The following is a 20,705-nucleotide window of genomic DNA, read 5'->3' as shown; positions in this document are numbered from 1 at the left end:
AGAAACATGAGCAATGGACATTAGACCAGTGGTCATTTGACTTTTGGCCTGATGAGTCCAAATTTGAGATGTATGGATTCCAACCGACGTGTCTTTGTGAGACATAGAGTAGGATAATCTTTGCATGTGTGGTTCCCACCATGAAGCATGTAGGAGGAGGTGTGATGGTGTGGGGGTGCTTTGCTGGTGACACTGTCTGTAATTTATTTAGAATTCAAGTCACACTTAACCAGCATGGCTACCTCAGCATTCTGCAGAGATACACCATCCCATCTGCTTTGCGTTTAGCTGGACTAACATTTGTTTTTCAGCAGGACATTAACCCAAAACACCTCCAGGCTGTGTAAGGGCTGCTTAACCAAGAAGGAGAGTGATGGAGTGCTGCATCAGATGACCTGGCCTCCACAATCCCCCGACCTCATCCCAATTGAGATGGTTTGGGATGAGTTGGACCGCAAAGTGAAAGAAAATCAGCCAACAAGTGCTCAGCATATGTGGAAACTCCTTACAAGACTTGGAAAAGCATTCCTTGTGAAGCTGGTTGAGAGAATGCCAAGAGTGTGCAAAGCTGTCATCAAAGAAAAGGGTGGCTATTTGAAGAATCTAAAATCTAAAATATATTTTGATTTGTTTAGCATTTTTTTGGTTACTACATGATTCCATATGTGTTATTTCATAGTTTTGATGTCTTCACTATTATTCTACAATGTAGAAAATAATAAAAATAAAGAAAAACCCTTGAAATAGTAGGTGTGTCCAAAGTTTAGACTATTACTGTATAAATATCTATATTTATATATGTAGTGATTGGTAAATTAGAAAACCATTCAAAACATCCTAATCTGCTCAGATGGAGCACATGGATCAGGGGAAAGGGCCGTTTTAAAAGAGTTGCCCTAGCATTCAGATTTGACACAATAAACCCTCACCTGTCTGCTCCCAGTCATTAAACTGAACTGAAACCAGGCGTAAACAGAGACAGGATGGAAGGATAGAACCATAGAATAATTTTATTGCTTATCATCATACCTCAACATTCCACTAAAGAACATCTCAGCATTCCACTAAAGAACATCTCAGCATTCCACTAAATAACATCTCAACATTCCACTAAAGAACATCTCAGCATTCAACTAAAGAACATCTCAGCATTCCACTAAAGAACATCTCAACATTCCACTAAAGAACATCTCAACATTCCACTTAAGAACATCTCAACATTCCACTAAAGAACATCTCAACATTCCACTAAAGAACATCTCAACATTCCACTAAAGAACATCTCAACATTCCACTAAAGAACATCTCAGCATTCCACTAAATAACATCTCAACATTCCACTAAAGAACATCTCAGCATTCCACTAAAGAACATCTCAGCATTCCACTAAAGAACATCTCAACATTCCACTAAAGAACATCTCAACATTCCACTAAAGAACATCTCAGCATTCAACTAAAGAACATCTCAGCATTCCACTAAAGAACATCTCAACATTCAACTAAAGAACATCTCAGCATTCCACTAAAGAACATCTCAACATTCCACTAAAGAACATCTCAGCATTCAACTAAAGAACATCTCAGCATTCAACTAAAGAACATCTCAGCATTCCACTAAAGAACATCTCAACATTCCACTAAAGAACATCTCAACATTCCACTTAAGAACATCTCAGCATTCCACTAAAGAACATCTCAGCATTCTATTAAAGAACATCTCAACATTCCACTAAAGAACATCTCAACATTCCACTAAAGAACATCTCAGCATTCAACTAAAGAACATCTCAGCATTCCACTAAAGAACATCTCAACATTCAACTAAAGAACATCTCAGCATTCCACTAAAGAACATCTCAGCATTCCACTAAATAACATCACAACATTCCACTAAAGAACATCTCAGCATTCAACTAAAGAACATCTCAGCATTCCACTAAAGAACATCTCAACATTCCACTAAAGAACATCTCAACATTCCACTTAAGAACATCTCAGCATTCCACTAAAGAACATCTCAGCATTCTATTAAAGAACATCTCAGCATTCCACTAAACAACATCTCAGCTTTCCACTAAAGAACATCTCAGCATTCCACTAAATAACATCTCAGCATTCCACTAAAGAACATCTCAGCATTCAACTAATGAACATCTCAGCATTCTATTAAAGAACATCTCAGCATTCCACTAAACAACATCTCAGCATTCCACTAAAGAACATCTCAACATTCCACTAATTCCACTAAAGAATATATCAGCATTCCACTAAAGAACATCTCAACATTCCTCTAATGAACATCTCAGCATTCCACTAAAGAACATCTCAGCATTCTATTAAAGAACATCTCAGCATTCCACTAAACAACATCTCAGCATTCCACTAAAGAACATCTCAGCATTCCACTAAATAACATCTCAGCATTCCACTAAAGAACATCTCAGCATTCCACTAAAGAACATCTCAACATTCCACTAATTCCACTAAAGAACATCTCAGCATTCCACTAAAGAACATCTCAGCATTCTACTAAAGAACATCTCAGCATTCCACTAAAGAACATCTCAGCATTCCACTAAAGAACATCTCAGCATTCCACTAAAGAACATCTCAGCATTCCACTAAAGAACATCTCAGCATTCCACTAAATAACATCTCAACATTCCACTAAACAACATCTCAGCATTCCACTAAAGAACATCTCAGCATTCCACTAAAGAACATCTCAGCATTCCACTAAAGAACATCTCAACATTCCACTAAAGAACATCTCAGCATTCCACTAAAGAACATCTCAGCATTCTATTAAACAACATCTCAGCATTCCACTAAAGAACATCTCAACATTCCACTAATTCCACTAAAGAACATCTCAGCATTCCACTAAAGAACATCTCAGCATTCCACTAAAGAACACCTCAGCATTCCCCAAGCACTTATTAATGTAATAATATATATAATTTAACAGACACTTCTATCCAAACGCATCCACAGTGAGCACATACTGTACACTTTTTTGAATGTGACCCCAGTTGTATTTGAATCCACAGACCTGGAATCACAACACTCTTATCAACTGAGCCACACAGGACCATTTCCATAGAAGAACTCTTGGAATCATTATTGTACAGCCTGTTGTACTGCAGGCCTACATTATATCTCTCAACTAGCTGTGCACAAGTGCTACAGTAACTCCTTTCAAAGTGTTTGTAGAATTTACTGCACTGTCGTGCTAAAACTGTTTAAGTCACCCACCCACAACCATCAAGGGGGTTCCCATACATTTTTCAAATTATAATTCAAAACAACAATACCCAGAGGATGTTGGTGATTTTAGAACAACTTATAAAGTAGATGTTCTGCCTCTGTTGTTATGGCAGCTCATCTCGTGAGTGACATGTTTACAGAATGGCTGTAATGGCATCTTGTTCTGCTATGCTGCACTCTTCAACAAAGCAGAACGGTGCTGTTGTTTCAGAACCAACTAGAACAGGGTTATACAAGGCATTGTAGGGTTGAGGACGTGGTCATCTCCATCCTCTTGTACATCCTACAGTTTATAGTTTCCCACCAAAGGTATTTTTAGCAGTTAGTTAGGGAGCCACAAGACAAACATATTGTGAGATTACATTTTTCTAGAGTTCAGGAATGGGTTACTTATCAATCAGTTCACATTTATCAATCAGTTCACGTTTACTGCCTGTATCAATCAGTTCACATTTATCAAACAATTCACATTTACTGCCTGTATCAATCAGTTCACATTTATCAATCAATTCACATTTACTGCCTGTATCAATCAGTTCACATTTACTAACTGTATCAATCAGTTCACATGTATCAATCAATTCACATTTACTGCCTGTATCAATCAGTTCACATTTATCAATCGATTCACATTTACTAACTGTATCAATCAATTCACATTTACTAACTGTATCAATCAATTCACATTTACTAACTGTATCAATCAATTCACATTTACTAACTGTATCAATCAATTCACATTTACTAACTGTATCAATCAATTCACATTTACTAACTGTATCAATCAATTCACATTTACTAACTGTATCAATCAATTCACATTTACTAACTGTATCAATCAGTTCACATTTATCAATCAATTCACATTTACTGCCTGTATCAATCAATTCACATTTACTGCCTGTATCAATCAATTCACATTTACTGCCTGTATCAATCAATTCACATTTACTGCCTGTATCAATCAATTCACATTTACTGCCTGTATCAATCAAATCACATTTACTGCCTGTATCAATCAATTCACATTTACTGCCTGTATCAATCAATTCACATTTACTGCCTGTATCAATCAATTCACATTTACTGCCTGTATCAATCAATTCACATTTACTGCCTGTATCAATCAATTCACATTTACTGCCTGTATCAATCAATTCACATTTACTGCCTGTATCAATCAATTCACATTTACTGCCTGTATCAATCAATTCACATTTACTGCCTGTATCAATCAATTCACATTTACTGCCTGTATCAATCAATTCACATTTACTGCCTGTATCAATCAATTCACATTTACTGCCTGTATCATGATGATTTTCTTGAATGTTAGTTAATTATTCAACAACTATCTCGTGATTTCTCCTGCACGTTGAGGAATGGGTTTTATCTCTAGGCTGAATGAGTGTAGTCATTCAATAATTTGCCATGTTGGGTCTCTAATGAGTACTGGGACAAAGAAGTCCCTGCTCCTGTCTGTCAATCTATGCAACTCTTTGATAGGAGCAGCGCGCGCACACACACACACACACACACACACACACACACACACACACACACACACACAGACACAGACACTCAACCCCATGATGAGCAGTCTGTTCTGCTCTAGTCTGGTCTAGTCTGGTCTGGTCTAGTCTGGTCTGGTCTGGTCTAGTCTGGTCTGGTCTAGTCTAGTCTGGTCTGGTCTGGTCTAGTCTAGTCTGGTCTAGTCTAGTCTAGTCTGGTCTAGTCTAGTCTGGTCTGGTCTAGTCTAGTCTGGTCTAGTCTGGTCTGGTCTGGTCTAGTCTAGTCTGGTCTAGTCTGGTCTGGTCTAGTCTGGTCTGGTCTGGTCTAGTCTAGTCTGGTCTGGTCTAGTCTCGTCTGGTCTGGTCTAGTCTAGTCTGGTCTAGTCTCGTCTAGTCTGGTCTAGTCTGGTCTAGTCTGGTCTGGTCTGGTCTAGTCTGGTCTGGTCTGGTCTAGTCTAGTCTGGTCTAGTCTGGTCTGGTCTAGTCTCGTCTGGTCTGGTCTGGTCTAGTCTAGTCTGGTCTAGTCTCGTCTAGTCTGGTCTAGTCTCGTCTAGTCTGGTCTAGTCTGGTCTGGTCTAGTCTGGTCTAGTCTGGTCTGGTCTAGTCTAGTCTGGTCTAGTCTGGTCTGGTCTAGTCTAGTCTGGTCTAGTCTGGTCTGGTCTAGTCTGGTCTAGTCTAGTCTAGTCTGGTCTAGTCTAGTCTGGTCTAGTCTAGTCTAGTCTGTAATCTGCTCTGAGATCATCATTAACTGGTTTTACAGGCCTAACCCCAATCAGACACAATTATAGTTAGTCCAGCTGTATAGGATCCATCAGTGGAGAATTAGTCTGGATTCTCCTCGCTCTCCACACACACACACACACACACACACACACACACACACACACACACACACACAGACACACACACACAGGGCTGGCCGGCTTGATAGGAGCAGCGCACACACACACACACACACACACACACACACACACACCCACTGCTAATAGGACGTGGTTACAGTGGGGTGCACGGCTCACAGCGATTTACCGATCGTACGGTTGTCGCAGTGTTTTGTTTAACTCTACACTTCTATTTCTGTGTTGGAAATCTGATACAATAAATGTCATTATAATAACAACAGAATCCAGAGTGAATCCCTCAACGTGCTCCAGAGGCTTTTGACTCTGATAGAAGGTTGTGTTGATAGAAAAGTTAATCGGGAAACTCTGTTTTTAATGGGGAGTTTCACCTTGGCACTTCTCAGTATAATTTGCTGGTCCTCTTAATTACTTTACTAATGTAATCTGGTGGTCCAGAGTGCTATTTGAAAGAATATCCACAAAATGACCTATGCCTCAACGTGTAATAATGACATATTAAAATATAGGCAATACCATGTGATATAGTGTCCAGGAGTTGAATTTCACAACATCTAGGGCATGAAAGATATACATAGAAACATTGAGAGCCAGTTTCCCAGACCCCTCAAGAGTAAAAACACTCTTCACTCTCTTGTTTTGTAGTCCTGGAGTAGATGCCCTGGGTTTGATCTGAAACCAGCCCTTCCTGGGTGTTGGACACGGTTAAACTAAATCTGACTGTGAAACCAGCCCTGCCTGGGAGTTGAACACAAACTAAATCTGACTGTGAAACCAGCCCTGTCTGGGAGTTGGACACAAACTAAATCTGACTGTGAAACCAGCCCTGCCTGGGAGTTGAACACAAACTAAATCTGACTGTGAAACCAGCCCTGCCTGGGAGTTGACCCCGGTTAAACTAAATCTGACTGTGAAACCAGCCCTGCCTGGGAGTTGACCACGGTTAAACTAAATCTGACTGTGAAACCAGCCCTGCCTGGGAGTTGACCATGGTTAAACTAAATCTGACTGTGAAACCAGCCCTGCCTGGGAGTTGACCATGGTTAAACTAAATCTGACTGTGAAACCAGCCCTGCCTGGGAGTTGACCATGGTTAAACTAAATCTGACTGTGAAACCAGCCCTGCCTGGGAGTTGACCACGGTTAAACTAAATCTGACTGTGAATCCAGCCCTGCCTGGGAGTTGACCCCGGTTAAACTAACACCATAAGAAGTATATGAACCCCAAGTGAATGATGTGGTATTTCGTTCTGTGCTAATGCTGCTGATGTTAACACGGCTCAGTTGACACACACTGATATAAACTGAAGTCAGCTGGTTAACATCTGGGTGAGAATTGGTTGACATACTACCATGTTACCTCAGGCCGTGTTTCTCCTGTCCCTACTCTGATTAGATAATTGCCTTTATGCTGGGGGGGGGAGGGAGAAAAACTATCGCCCCTATCACTTTACAGGAAACTGCTCATCAAACAAGCATCTCGAGGTGACGCAGTCTCCAAGAAAATCCTGAACGTTGAAAACTCATTTCTTTCGTTGAGAATCCTGACCAAGTAACACTTTATTGGGATAGTCCATCTGTCGAAGGTCTACAGACTAACACTAATGTTAGTGAGAGCGTCTGTCGAAGCTCTACAGACTAACACTAATGTTAGTGAGAGCGTCTGTCGAAGGTCTACAGACTAACACTAATGTTAGTGAGAGCGTCTGTCGAAGGTCTACAGACTAACACTAATGTTAGTGAGAGCGTCTGTCGAAGGTCTACAGACTAACACTAATGTTAGTGAGAGCGTCTGTCGAAGGTCTACAGACTAACACTAATGTTAGTGAGAGCGTCTGTCGAAGGTCTACAGACTAACACTAATGTTAGTGAGAGCGTCTGTCGAAGGTCTACAGACTAACACTAATGTTAGTGAGAGCGTCTGTCGAAGGTCTACAGACTAACACTAATGTTAGTGAGAGCGTCTGTTGAAGGTCTACAGACTAACAATGTTAGTGAGAGCGTCTGTCGAAGGTCTACAGACTAACGCTAATGTTAGTGAGAGCGTCTGTCGAAGGTCTACAGACTAACACTAATGTTAGTGAGAGCGTCTGTCGAAGGTCTACAGACTAACACTAATGTTAGTGAGAGCGTCTGTCGAAGGTCTACAGACTAACACTAATGTTAGTGAGAGCGTCTGTCGAAGGTCTACAGACTAACACTAATGTTAGTGAGAGCGTCTGTTGAAGGTCTACAGACTAACAATGTTAGTGAGAGCATCTGTCGAAGGTCTACAGACTAACGCTAATGTTAGTGAGAGCGTCTGTCGAAGGTCTACAGACTAACACTAATGTTAGTGAGAGCGTCTGTCGAAGGTCTACAGACTAACACTAATGTTAGTGAGAGCGTCTGTCGAAGGTCTACAGTCTAACACTAATGTTAGTGAGAGCGTCTGTCGAAGGTCTACAGACTAACACTAATGTTAGTGAGAGCGTCTGTCGAAGGTCTACAGACTAACACTAATGTTAGTGAGAGCGTCTGTCGAAGGTCTACAGACTAACACTAATGTTAGTGAGAGCGTCTGTTGAAGGTCTACAGACTAACAATGTTAGTGAGAGCGTCTGTCGAAGGTCTACAGACTAACGCTAATGTTAGTGAGAGCGTCTGTCGAAGGTCTACAGACTAACACTAATGTTAGTGAGAGCGTCTGTCGAAGGTCTACAGACTAACACTAATGTTAGTGAGAGCGTCTGTCGAAGGTCTACAGTCTAACACTAATGTTACTGAGACCGTCTGTCGAAGGTCTACAGACAAACACTAATGTTAGTGAGAGCGTCTGTCGAAGGTCTACAGACTAACACTAATGTTACTGAGACCGTCTGTCGAAGGTCTACAGACTAACACTAATGTTAGTGAGAGCGTCTGTCGAAGGTCTACAGACTAACACTAATGTTACTGAGACCGTCTGTCGAAGGTCTACAGACTAACACTAATGTTAGTGAGAGCGTCTGTCGAAGGTCTACCGACTAACACTAATGTTACTGAGACCGTCTGTCGAAGGTCTACAGACTAACACTAATGTTAGTGAGAGCGTCAGTCGAAGCTCTACAGACTAGCACTAATGTTAGTGAGAGCGTCAGTCGAAGCTCTACAGACTAACACTAATGTTAGTGAGAGCGTCAGTCGAAGCTCTACAGACTAACACTAATGTTAGTGAGAGCGTCTGTCGAAGGTCTACAGACTATCACTAACATTAGAACTGTCTACTAACCCTAACCCTAGTTCTAACCCTGACCTTGACCTTTATTCTCCTCCTAAACCGAACATTAACCGTAACCTCAGCAAGCAGTTGCTTAACAACAGATAGTTTGTTAATAGTATGGACATCTGTAGAGCATCTATACATGAAAGATCCATACTATACAAATAAAGTGTGACCCCTGACCCCTGACCAATATCCTGACCAGTCTGTAAACATGTAGATGCCCCCCCCCCCACACACACACACACACAAAACACACACGCTCAACTACTAAGAGAACCTATGTATCAAACTCATCTGCATTTGTATGACAGCCATACATGGGTAGGATTCAGCAGGAAGATTGAAGGGTGCCTCTCTCTCGCTCTCTCTCTCTCTCTCCCCCCCCCCCTCTCTCTCTCTCTCTCTCTCTCTCTCTCTCCCTCTCTCTCTCTCTCTCTCTCTCTCTGTCTCTCTCTCTCTCTCCCTCTCTCTCTCTCTCTCTCTCCCTCTCTCTCTCTCTCTCTCTCTCTCTCTCTCTCTCTCTGTCTCTCTCTCTCTCTCTCTCTCTCTCTCTCTCTCTCCCTCTATCTCTCTCTCCCTCTCTCTCTGTCTCTCTCTCTCTCTCTCTCTCTCTCTCTCTCTGTCTCTCTCTCTCTCTCTCTCTCTCTCTCTCTCCCTCTATCTCTCTCTCCCTCTCTCTCTCTCTCTCTGTCTCTCTCTCTCTCTATCTCTCTCTCCCTCTCTCTCTCTCTCTCTCTCTCTCTCTCTCTCTCTCTCTCTCTCTCTCCCTACCGACGACTGACCTAATAGTTTATAGCCTGGGAAATGGAAACTCATACATTCATTCAGTCACAAGACACACTGAGAGTATCGTGAATATAAAATACTTGAATGTATCCTTTCCCTTTCCTGTCGCCCGGTTCCATGGTGCAACTCTATCCCCATTCCTACACCTCTCCATCTGAGCTGGGTCTCTCTTTAGGAGATTAGTGGTTAGTCTATGTGCCATCAATCATCAAGGAGATATTCTTAGAACTATATCGCACATCTCCTTTAGATGTGTCCAGGGCTCTTTTTTTTTTTTTTATGCTTTAAAGTGTTACATTAAACAAATGTAAAGGGAGGGTTTATGATAGTTCTGATCAAATATGCTCAGAGGCTTTTTTATTTTTTGTTGCTTGCTTGCTGATTGGTTTAAGGAGATAATCAAGAGGATTTCTATGTTAGGTCATTAATGCCACTTTGTTCCTTCCTGCTGTGTTGTAACACGATTAACAGTAGCATTCTGCTCTTGGTAACAGTACTGTACAACTTGTTTGTGGGGTTTTTTTTTCAGGAGAGGTTCACGGACGACTGTAGATTCCGGGAGCGTTTCCAAGAGAACAGTTACAACACGTACGCCTCGGTGTTGCACCGGAACCACCGGACGGGACGGGACTGGTACGTGGCCCTCAACAAAAGAGGCAAAGCCAAGATGGGCTCCAGCCCCAGGGTCAAATCACAGCACGTCGCCACGCACTTCCTCCCCAGGCTCAACCTGCACGACCTGCAGAGCGAACGAGGCTTCACCATCACAGACAGGAGTAAAGAGAGGAGGAAAAGCCTCCCGGTGGCACCTCAACCGCCCTCGCAGCCGAAGATGAACCTTAATACAGGAACAGGGAAGAGGGTGCAGACTGTCAAGTACTGGCCAAAGTTTCGGTTTGGATAGACTGAGGAGAGGTTCTTGTCAAGGAAGACTGTAGGTTGAGTGCTGTAGCCTGGAATCAATGATAGGATTCAGGATTGCCAGACTGCTGTAGTGAAACAACGGTGAAACAGAGTTCCAGGCTATGTGGATTGGATTAGGGCTGAATAGCGGGAACTGTGTTACCGAGATTAACAGAGATTTCCCTCCTAAAACCACTCCCTTTTCCCAGGATAAATAACTGCAAAAAACAGTCAATTATACACTGAACAAAAATGTTAATGCAGCACGCAACAATTTCAAAGATTTTATTGAGTTACAGTTCATAGAAGGTAACCAGTCCATTAAAATAAATTCATTAGGCCCTAATCTATGGATTTCCCATGACTGGGAATACAGATATGCATCTGTTGGTCACAGATACCTAAAAAAAAGGTAGGGGCGTGGATCAGAAAACCAGTCAGTATCTGGTGTGACCACCATTTGTATCATGCACATAGAGTTGATCAGGCTGTTGATTGTGGCCTGTGGAATGTTGTCCCACTCCTCTTCAATGGCTGGAGGGAACTGGAACACGCTGTTATACACGTCAATCCAGAGCATCCCAAACATGCTCAATGGTTGGACTGTCTGGTGAGTATACAGGCTAGGGAAGAACTGGGACATTTTCAGATTCCGTGCATTATCATGCTGAAACATGAGGTGATGGCGGCGGATGAATGGCTTATGCCTGCTCATACCATAACCCCAACGCCACCATGGGGCACTCTGTTCACAACGTTCATATCAGCAAACCGCTCGCCCACACAAAGCCATACACGCTGTCTGCCATCTGCCCGGTACAGTTGAACCCGATTCATCCATGAAGAGCACACTTCTCCGCATGCCAGTGGCCATCGAAGGTGAGCAGTTGCCCACTAAAGGCGGTTATGATGCCTAACTGCAGTCAGGACAAGACCCTGGTGAGGAACGACAAACACGCAGATGAGCTTCCCTGAGACGGTTTCTGACAGTTTGTGCAGGAATTCTTTGGTTGTACAAACCCACAGTTTCATCAGCAGTCCGGGTGGCTGGTCTCAGAATATCCTGCAGGTGAAGAAGCTGGATGTGGAGGTCCTGGGCTGGGGTCCTGGGCTGGGCTGGGGTCCTGGGCTGGTGTCCTGGGCTGGTGTCCTGGGCTGGGGTCCTGGGCTGGGCTGGGGTCCTGGGCTGGTGTCCTGGGCTGGTGTCCTGGGCTGGTGTCCTGGGCTGGGGTCTTGGGCTGGGCTGGGGTCCTGGGCTGGTGTCCTGGGCTGGGGTCCTGGGCTGGGGTCTGGGCTGAGGTCCTGGGCTGGTGTCCTGGGCTAGGGTCCTGAGCTGGGGTCCTGGGCTGGGGTCATGTGCTGGTGTGGTTTGTGCTGTGGCATTGTGTTGTATGACAAAACTGCACATTTGAGTGTGGCCTTTTATTGTCCCCAGCACAAGGTGCACCTGTGTAATGATCATGCCGTTTAATCAGATACTTGATATGCCACACCTGTCAAGTGGATGGATTATCTTGGCAAAAGAGAAATTCTCAATAACAGTGATGTAAAACAAATTTGTACACAACATTTGAGAGAAAAAAGCTTTTTGTGCATAAGAAACATTTCTTGGATCTTTTATTTCAGCTCATGAAAACATGGGACCAACACTTTACTGAACAAACAATATAAATGCAACATGTAAAGTGTTGGGCCAATGTCACAGTTGTGAACAGAGTGCCCCATGGTGGCGGTGGGGTTATGGTATGGGCAGGCATAAACTACGGACAACGAACACAATTGCATTTTATCGATGGCAATTTGAATGCACAGAAATACCGTGACGAGATTCTGAGGCCCACTGTGAGGCCCATTTTTTAAGACATCTTTTTTTAAGGCATTCCCAAATGCCTATTTGTGTTCCCAGTCATGGTGATAGATTAGGGCCGAATGAATTGATTTCAACTGACAGATTTCCTCATAAGAACTGTAACTCAGTAAAAATCGTTTAAATGGTTGCATGCTGCATTCATATTTTTGTTCGGTATAATTATAGTCCTAGTGCTATTCAAGCATGTCATTACAACGATGATGATAAGAAAACGTATTTAATTTAACTGTTGAAAGCGAGAAAGTAATTAAGTAACAGAAAGAGGAGGGAGGCGAATACGAACCTTGTACAACATTAGCGGAAATATTATGAAAGGTGGGCCTATATATGTGAGTCAACCTACTATTTCTAAAAATGCCAAATAGGCCCTAGTATATTTCTAAATGAAAATTAAATTCACTAGCCTATACTTGTAACTTTTTAGGCTGCATGTCCTGCACCAGCATCGTATGTTCTCTCCCAACTTCATGGTTTAAACGAGGTGCGTAATTACAGTTATATAACACAGTATAATACAATACAGTACAGTAATACAGCTCACACTCAAAAAGATTAACCTACTAGAGCTAGTTTCATTTATTTAGCCAAGAGAGCTAGCTACATCTATGGGCTTTTATGTTTTTCGTTATGTGCAGTATCCAATATCATGTTATTTTATTCAATAACAGGCACAATCATTTGGCCGTTTTGGGGCTTGGGCTCATAAAATGCATTTAATTGTAGGCCATCGGGCTCAGGTACCATTGAGTATGAATTATTTTACCTTTATCTTTAGGCAAGTCAGTTAAGAAGTCAGTTAAGAACAAATTCTTATTTTCAATGACAGCCTAGGAACAGTGGGTTAACTGCCTGTTCAGGGGCAGAACGACAGATTTGTACCTTGTCAGCTCTGGGATTTGAACTTGCAACCTTTAGGTTACTAGTCCAACACTCTAACCCCTAGGCTACCCTGCCGCCCCAGAATTACTATTATATTATATATTATATTATTATCATGCCGATCAAAGCTCTAATCAAACCCAGACATATTAATATGCTTCATAGTCTTTAGAGTCCGTCCAACTCATTCCAAGGAGGGCCGAGTGTCTGCAGGTTTTCCCTCCTTCCTTGTACTTGACTGATGAATTAAGGTCACTAAATTAGTAAAGAATTCCCCTCACCTGGTTGTCTGTCTTAATTGAAATGAGAGAAAAAAAAGAAACAGTCAACTAGGTCGTCCATGGAATGAGTTGGACATCCCTGTTTTAGAACTACCAGTTTGGGCGCAAAATACCTGGTTAAAAGTCATTTATTCTCTAGATGGAACATTTGTAAAATACCGGGAAAATATTCAGCCCAAGGTTGGATGGATTTCTTGGCACATCAACAGGACTGTCTGTTCAGTGTTTATTTTTTCTGAACTTTGACTTTTCAATTATTAGAAGCATTCCTGTTGTCACACAGTACATGTATGTAAAGTGAGTTCAAAACCATGGGGTTGTCAAATGCAACCGTTGAGTTTTGTAATTGTGAAGCTTTGATGTTACTGTCACGTTGGCGTGAAGGGTCAGGAGACAGGCGCAGGAATGCGTAATAGTGTTTTTTATCAAGCCCAAATGACATCGTGCCGTGTAAAGGCAAGGCGACGATGACGATGACTCGAAACAATAGAGCGAGGAGTGCCTAGAAGAAATAACACAAGTGCACAATGATTAACCCACGGGATGAGACCCGTAATCATCTGCGCAATCCACAAGGGCACGAAAGCCCAAAACACACAGCATAGGTACTCACACGCACCAAGGGACATTGTAACAATAATGGACAGACTCATGGAAAACAAAGGGCACACTTATACAAGTACTAATCCGTGGGAATAGGGGACAGGTGTGTGTAATGAAAGTTCCCGGAAGGATCCGTGACAGTTACCAATGTTTTGGGTTTTGGAAAATGCTTACGAAGTGGTTCGCGTTCTTTCCCCCTTTTTTAGGAGGTATTGTTCTCCTTCTGTGAAAAACTCTTCAATCTCTATGAGATTGTTCATGCCTAAACCAAGTTCACGCAAGGTTTTTTTTTTTTTTCTTCTCAAAAGTCATCTGAAATCCATGTCCCACGATCACTGTTAGAGTATGAAAAGATCAGACAAACTTCAGTTTTGGGGTGACCCATCCCTTTAATCAGCCAACTAAAAAGTCAAAGTGACTAGTTGATCTCCAGGGTCTTGAACAGCTGGGGGGGGGGGATCAAGTAGTAAACTGTCCATCAGAACTATCCTATATTTTAGCAGCCGGCTGTCACTAGAGAAAAATCCCCTGTCATGACCCTGCGGCCTGAGGAATTCCTCCCTGGAGGACAGTTCCATGGGATAAAGATGCCTGGAAGGGCCGTGTTTTGGAGAAGGCTCAAGCCATAGGTGTATCGGATGGCATAAAGGCAGACAGCCGCTGTCCGTGTAGGCTAGAAGGAAAACAGTGAGGAGGAGGAGGAGGAGGAGGAGGAGGAGGGGGGTTGGATAGTTTTGAAGACTGGTTTGGTTCGTAACCCGGGTCTTCTGGATGCTATACAACTGTGTTGTCCCTCTGGGCTAACTCCTAGGCATCTACACAACATATGACGAATCCCGCTGGGCACAGACGTCAATTCAACATCTATTCAACTTTGGTTCAATGTAATTGAATTGAAATGATGTGGAAACAACGTTGATTGTGTTGTATTCATACCAAACATCATCATCATCATCATCCTCATTCAAAGGAATTCTAACATCAGACTATTAAAAGCGTGCAGTCTCTGTTATATGTTTTGTGTGTTTTATGTTTTCTAATGGTCATGAGATCCAAGTCCCAAAGACAGTTTTTCTATAGTTTTTATTTTATTTAAATCAATGAAATATAAACATTTAATATAGAATGTGACTGAAGGTAAATCTATTGCTCGCTACAGTATGTTTATGTACATAAATATATGTTACTATCAGTCAGTTACTAAAAACAAGGGAAATACACGTAACTTCCAAAATAAAGGAAACCCCAACATAAAGTGTCTTAAATAAAAGCTTTAATGCATAGATTCTACAAGTGTCTGGAACTTTATTGGAGGGACGAGGAACCATCATTTGGTGTTTTAATAGATGAAAACGCTGTCTCAGGCGTCGCTCCAGAATCTCCCATAGGAGTTCAATTGGATTGAGGCGTGCTAAATGAGACCACCATAGCATATGATTTACGTCGTTTTCATGCTCATCAAACCATTCAGTGATCACTTCTGCCCTGTGGATGGAGACAATGTCATCCTAGCCATGGTAGCCAAAATAATGGCCTGCCCAGCATTATTATACATGACCCTAAGCATGATGGGACATGAATTACTTAATTAACTCAGGAACCACACCTGTGTGGAATTACCTGCTTTCAATATTCTTTGTATCCCTCATTTACTCGTGTGTTTCCATTATTTTGGCAGTTACATGTACCTGTACATTGAGCGTCAATATACAGTATTATCACACTTACAGGAAAAATGCCTAAAGAGTTATTTTTATCGTGTTAAATTATGCAAACATATTTGTACCTGATATTTGTTTTATAAGATGTATTGTACTGTATTGAAGTGTGAGTGTGAGTGTCGAAAAAATGAGGCATCTCTATTAGGAAGTCGTCAGATTACAGGAAACATCATATTATGTATGTGAGTCCCAAAGAGTTGAATGTGTCGTTCTGAATGATGATTCAAATAAACATGTTCAAATAATTTACAAATGAAGGCCTTATTCGTATGTAGGTAATTACTGGCAAACTATCTAGCAGAAGACAGCTGTGGCTGGAAATACACTACGGTATCGTACTGTACTGCCAATGAAATCAGCTTGTGTTCTCCAGCTGGAATGTATAGAAACGTCTCTGCTTTGAGTGATGCTCAGCTTCCAGCATTGAGCTATGGGATAGTGGGATTCTTAGCCTCCCAGAATTGGATTAGTATCCCCAGTGCAACTGTCCATCATGGTTCTAGCCCCCCTGTGCCTCATCCTGAGACAGGAAGCAGTTTGTCTAACACTAATGAGGGTATCCAATCAACACCGACACCACAGCTGGCCTCGGCCATTCCCCTGCAGGGCTCTTCGGGGTGGGCATCCGGACAGGTGTCATCAGGTCATCGAAAACATGCGTATATTAACTGGACAACCAGAGAGTCTGATGAGGTTAAAAAAAGTGAAAATAACGATCGATGATAAAGTATTATTTTTCTTGTTCTTCTGAGAATCTTCTGAGAATCCCCAATCTGTCTCTCCTCTTTCTCCCAGCTAACTTAATCAGTAAAGCAGTAATAATCTATTCTGAGTGGTATGCATGTTTCATCATGTAGTTCTCCGTTCAACAGAGGATTCTAATTAAGTTCAACACCATAACACACACACATATGCACACCCCACACACACACACACACACACACACACACGCACACCCCACACACAAGCACCGCCGGCAACATACACCGAGAACAACACGGAGGCTAAACAAGATGATTTATGTCACATTTTGTCTTTCTCATGAGACACATTCATTGGAGGCATTTTAAGTTCCTTTAAAAGAAGAAAACACAGGGAATTGATGTTCCACTGAGAAGGCTTTGTCAGACACACACAATTATAGTCAGCCAGGAGCAGCTACTGCATACCAAGACCACACGCTTCTATTCTGCTCTGAGTAACACAATAGAACTATCATACGATTTACTCTGCAGACCGTCTGCTGGGAACCATCTGCATGTTATTGGCTAGATGAAGTTATAAGCATAAATTGAGGAATTGGGAATTATTTTTTCCTGTTTGATATGAAACTTCCCATATCTCAGATAGAACATATTTGCGAATTTAGTGTCCGTAAATTCACCTCAGCTCTGCTGTGAAGAAATTACATAATTGAACAGGTCATTTCAGAAGAAGAAGAGGTGCCATATGTCAACAGTAAAGTATTAGAAGCGGTACAGTGTATTCTAATCTCTGTGAGGTAGAATGTGTCAACAGTAAAGTATTAGAAGTGGTACAGTGTATTCTAATCTCTGTGAGGTAGAATATGTTAACAGCCGAACATGAACAACAGAAGTTACACATTCATAATGCATGCTTGTTGTGAATAATAAAACATTTATTTATGTCGAGGTTAGAAAATATGAGGTTAGCTCAAAACAGAAAAAAAGGTAGGTTTGCGTGACTGGCTTTGTTTTCAGAGTTGATCTTGAAGGAGCTAGCCATACTCCCTCCTGAACTGAGGAGAAGTTAGACACTCTGTACACAACCTGTGTCTGAAATGAACTCTATTGTTAGTCTAATTCTATTCTTGTTGTTTTTCTTTCCCAATGCATGAAAACAAATAATTTATGTTTCCACTCAAGTACTTTTGTTTGACTGGACCTGTCTGGATCCAGATGGGTGGAGTTTGCACTTTTTGGGACCGATTCCATGACTTCTATTGAGATAGGTAAGCTCCATCAAATGCAACTGAAGTGTTCGAAAGAAAACCAACGCTGTTTAAACCCAGTTTGTTGATGATGTTAAAATGTGAACGGCTGTCAACTTGAGGGCAAACTAATAACGCATTCAGTTTCCCTGAACGTCACAGATAGTTCAGCCATCAAAAACATTCAAAGTCATATAGCGTGTGGGAAAATTGAACAAAATGACAATGAAAAATGACAAAACATAGCCAAGAGTCACACAGTGCTGTACCAACGGACATCAACTTGAAAGAAGGACGAGAAGGATACCGTTCCCATCAAACATTCATTCTATAGTTTCACAGTCGATGAAGATGAAAGAATCATTAAATGCCAAGTTTGAAAAATAAATGGCTGTATTTACTTGTGGCAGCTTTTGGCTGTACGCTTCATCTATAAACGCTACCGTGCCTTTATATCAGAGACCCTATGCTTCATCTACAAACTGTGCTTTTATATCAGAGACCCTATGCTTCATCTATAAACCGTGCTTTTATATCAGAGACCCTATGCTTCATCTATAAACTGTGCTTTTATATCAGAGACCCTATGCTTCATCTATAAACTGTGCTTTTATATCAGAGACCCTATGCTTCATCTATAAACTCCTTTATATCATATATATATATATATATATATATGCTTCACTCACATGGCATCTCCTGCTTCTGTGTGAATCAATGGGGACCTCTAGTGGTGAGTGTAAATTACATACAGCATATATCACTTACCACAGATCTCTGTGCCTTTAAAGAACATTCTAGAACATTCCATAACGTATTTAGTACAGTATCTCCTTCTTAATGAGATGGTATTTAGTACAGTATCTCCTTCTTAATGAGATGGTATTTAGTACAGTATCTCCTTCTTAATGAGATGGTATTTAGTACAGTATCTCCTTCATAATGAGATGGTATTTAGTACAGTATCTCCTTCTTAATGAGATGGTATTTAGTACAGTATCTCCTTCTTAATGAGATGGTATTTAGTACAGTATCTCCTTCTTAATGAGATGGTATTTAGTACAGTATCTCCTTCTTAATGAGATGGTATTTAGTACAGTATCTCCTTCATAATGAGATGGTATTTAGTACAGTATCTCCTTCTTAATGAGATGGTATTTAGTACAGTATCTCCTTCTTAATGAGATGGTATTTAGTACAGTATCTCCTTCATAATGAGATGGTATTTAGTACAGTATCTCCTTCTTAATGAGATGGTATTTAGTACAGTATCTCCTTCTTAATGAGATGGTATTTAGTACAGTATCTCCTTCTTAATGAGATGTTTTTATTGATATAAGTTAGAATCATGTCATAAAATGCAGGTACAGCACAGGGAAGTTTGATAGCCACGGGGAAGTTTGATAGCCACGGGGAAGTTTGATAGCCACGGGGAAGTTTGATAGCCACGTGGAAGTTTGATAGCCATAGGGAAGTTTGATTGCCACGGGGAAGTTTGATAGCCACGAGGAAGTTTGATTGCCACGGGGAAGTTTGATTGCACATGGGGAAGTTTGATTGCACACGGGGAAGTTTGATTGCACACGGGGAAGTTTGATAGCCACGGGGAAGTTTGATTGCCACGGGGAAGTTTGATTGCACACGGGGAAGTTTGATTGCACACGGGGAAGTTTGATAGCCACGGGGAAGTTTGATTGCCACGGGGAAGTTTGATTGCACACGGGGAAGTTTGATTGCACACGGGGAAGTTTGATAGCCACGGGGAAGTTTGATTGCACACGGGGAAGTTTGATTGCACACGGGGAAGTTTGATTGCACACGGGGAAGTTTGATAGCCACGGGGAAGTTTGATAGCCACGGGGAAGTTTGATTGCACACGGGGAAGTTTGATAGCCACGGGGAAGTTTGATTGCACACGGGGAAGTTTGATTGCACACAGGGAAGTTTGATAGCCACGGGGAAGTTTGATAGCCACGGGGAAGTTTGATAGCCACGGGGAAGTTTGATTGCCACGGGGAAGTTTGATTGCCACGGGGAAGTTTGATTGCCACGGGGAAGTTTGATTGCACACATGCAGTACATCGTTTGCTGAATCAAATACAAGGAAACACAGAGAGACAAGTGGTGTTGGACTTGTGTCATTCATCATCTCCCCCACAGAGGTTTTCATATTCTCCATGGCTATCCGACTTCCCTGTGGCTATCCGACTTCCCTGTGGCTATCCGACTTCCCTGTGGCTATTCGACTTCCCTGTGGCTATCAGACTTCCCTGTGGCTATCAGACTTCCCATGGCTATCAGACTTCCCATGGCTATCAGACTTCCCATGGCTATCAGACGTGTGGCTATCAGACTTCCCATGGCTATCAGACTTCCCATGGCTATCAGACTTCCCATGGCTATCAGACTTCCCATGGCTATCAGACTTGTGGCTATCAGACTAGAGAGATAAAAACATAACAGAACTGCCGTCACGCAAAATCAAACACAGCACTGATTTACAATGATTCCCTACTACCAACAGCTATTCTAAAATATTAATTTAAAAGTCTATAAGATGAGTAGATTTGGTAGGAAAAGAGTAGGGTCATGTTCATTAGGGCATTGCAACAGAAAATGACAATGAGTGTTTCTTATTGGTCCATCTAGTCTCTCCCTTTTTCAGTATATATATTCAGATCAGGTGGCTAATGAACACGATCCAGTACTGTATATTGAAATGGTAGACTGAGAGGAAGGTAGCTCAGTAAAAGTGATGGTAGTAGTAGTAGTGGTAGTAGTTGTAGTAGTAGTAATAGTAGTAGTGGTAGTAGTAGTGGTAGTAGTA

The 20,705-nt window shown here is 41.8% G+C and overlaps 1 protein-coding gene across 1 annotated transcript in view; it reads left to right on the top strand.

The window, feature by feature from the left end:
• LOC110536655 (fibroblast growth factor 5-like) overlaps positions 1–12,014 on the top strand; it is a 27,716-nt gene extending 15,702 nt beyond the window's left edge. Inside the window, exon 3 of the mRNA XM_036936467.2 lies at positions 10,200–12,014. Within this exon, the coding sequence (XP_036792362.2) occupies positions 10,200–10,574 (375 nt within the window). The 3' untranslated portion in view covers positions 10,575–12,014. The remainder of the gene's footprint in view (positions 1–10,199) is intronic.
• Positions 12,015–20,705: the final 8,691 nt, after the last annotated feature.

The sequence above is a fragment of the Oncorhynchus mykiss genome, chromosome 11 (genome assembly GCF_057628025.1).
Source record: "Oncorhynchus mykiss isolate SJ-2025 chromosome 11, ASM5762802v1, whole genome shotgun sequence".
NCBI classification, from domain to species: domain Eukaryota; kingdom Metazoa; phylum Chordata; class Actinopteri; order Salmoniformes; family Salmonidae; genus Oncorhynchus; species Oncorhynchus mykiss.
Note: the sequence above shows the minus strand (reverse complement) of the source record. Positions and strands in the feature narration are given on the sequence as shown.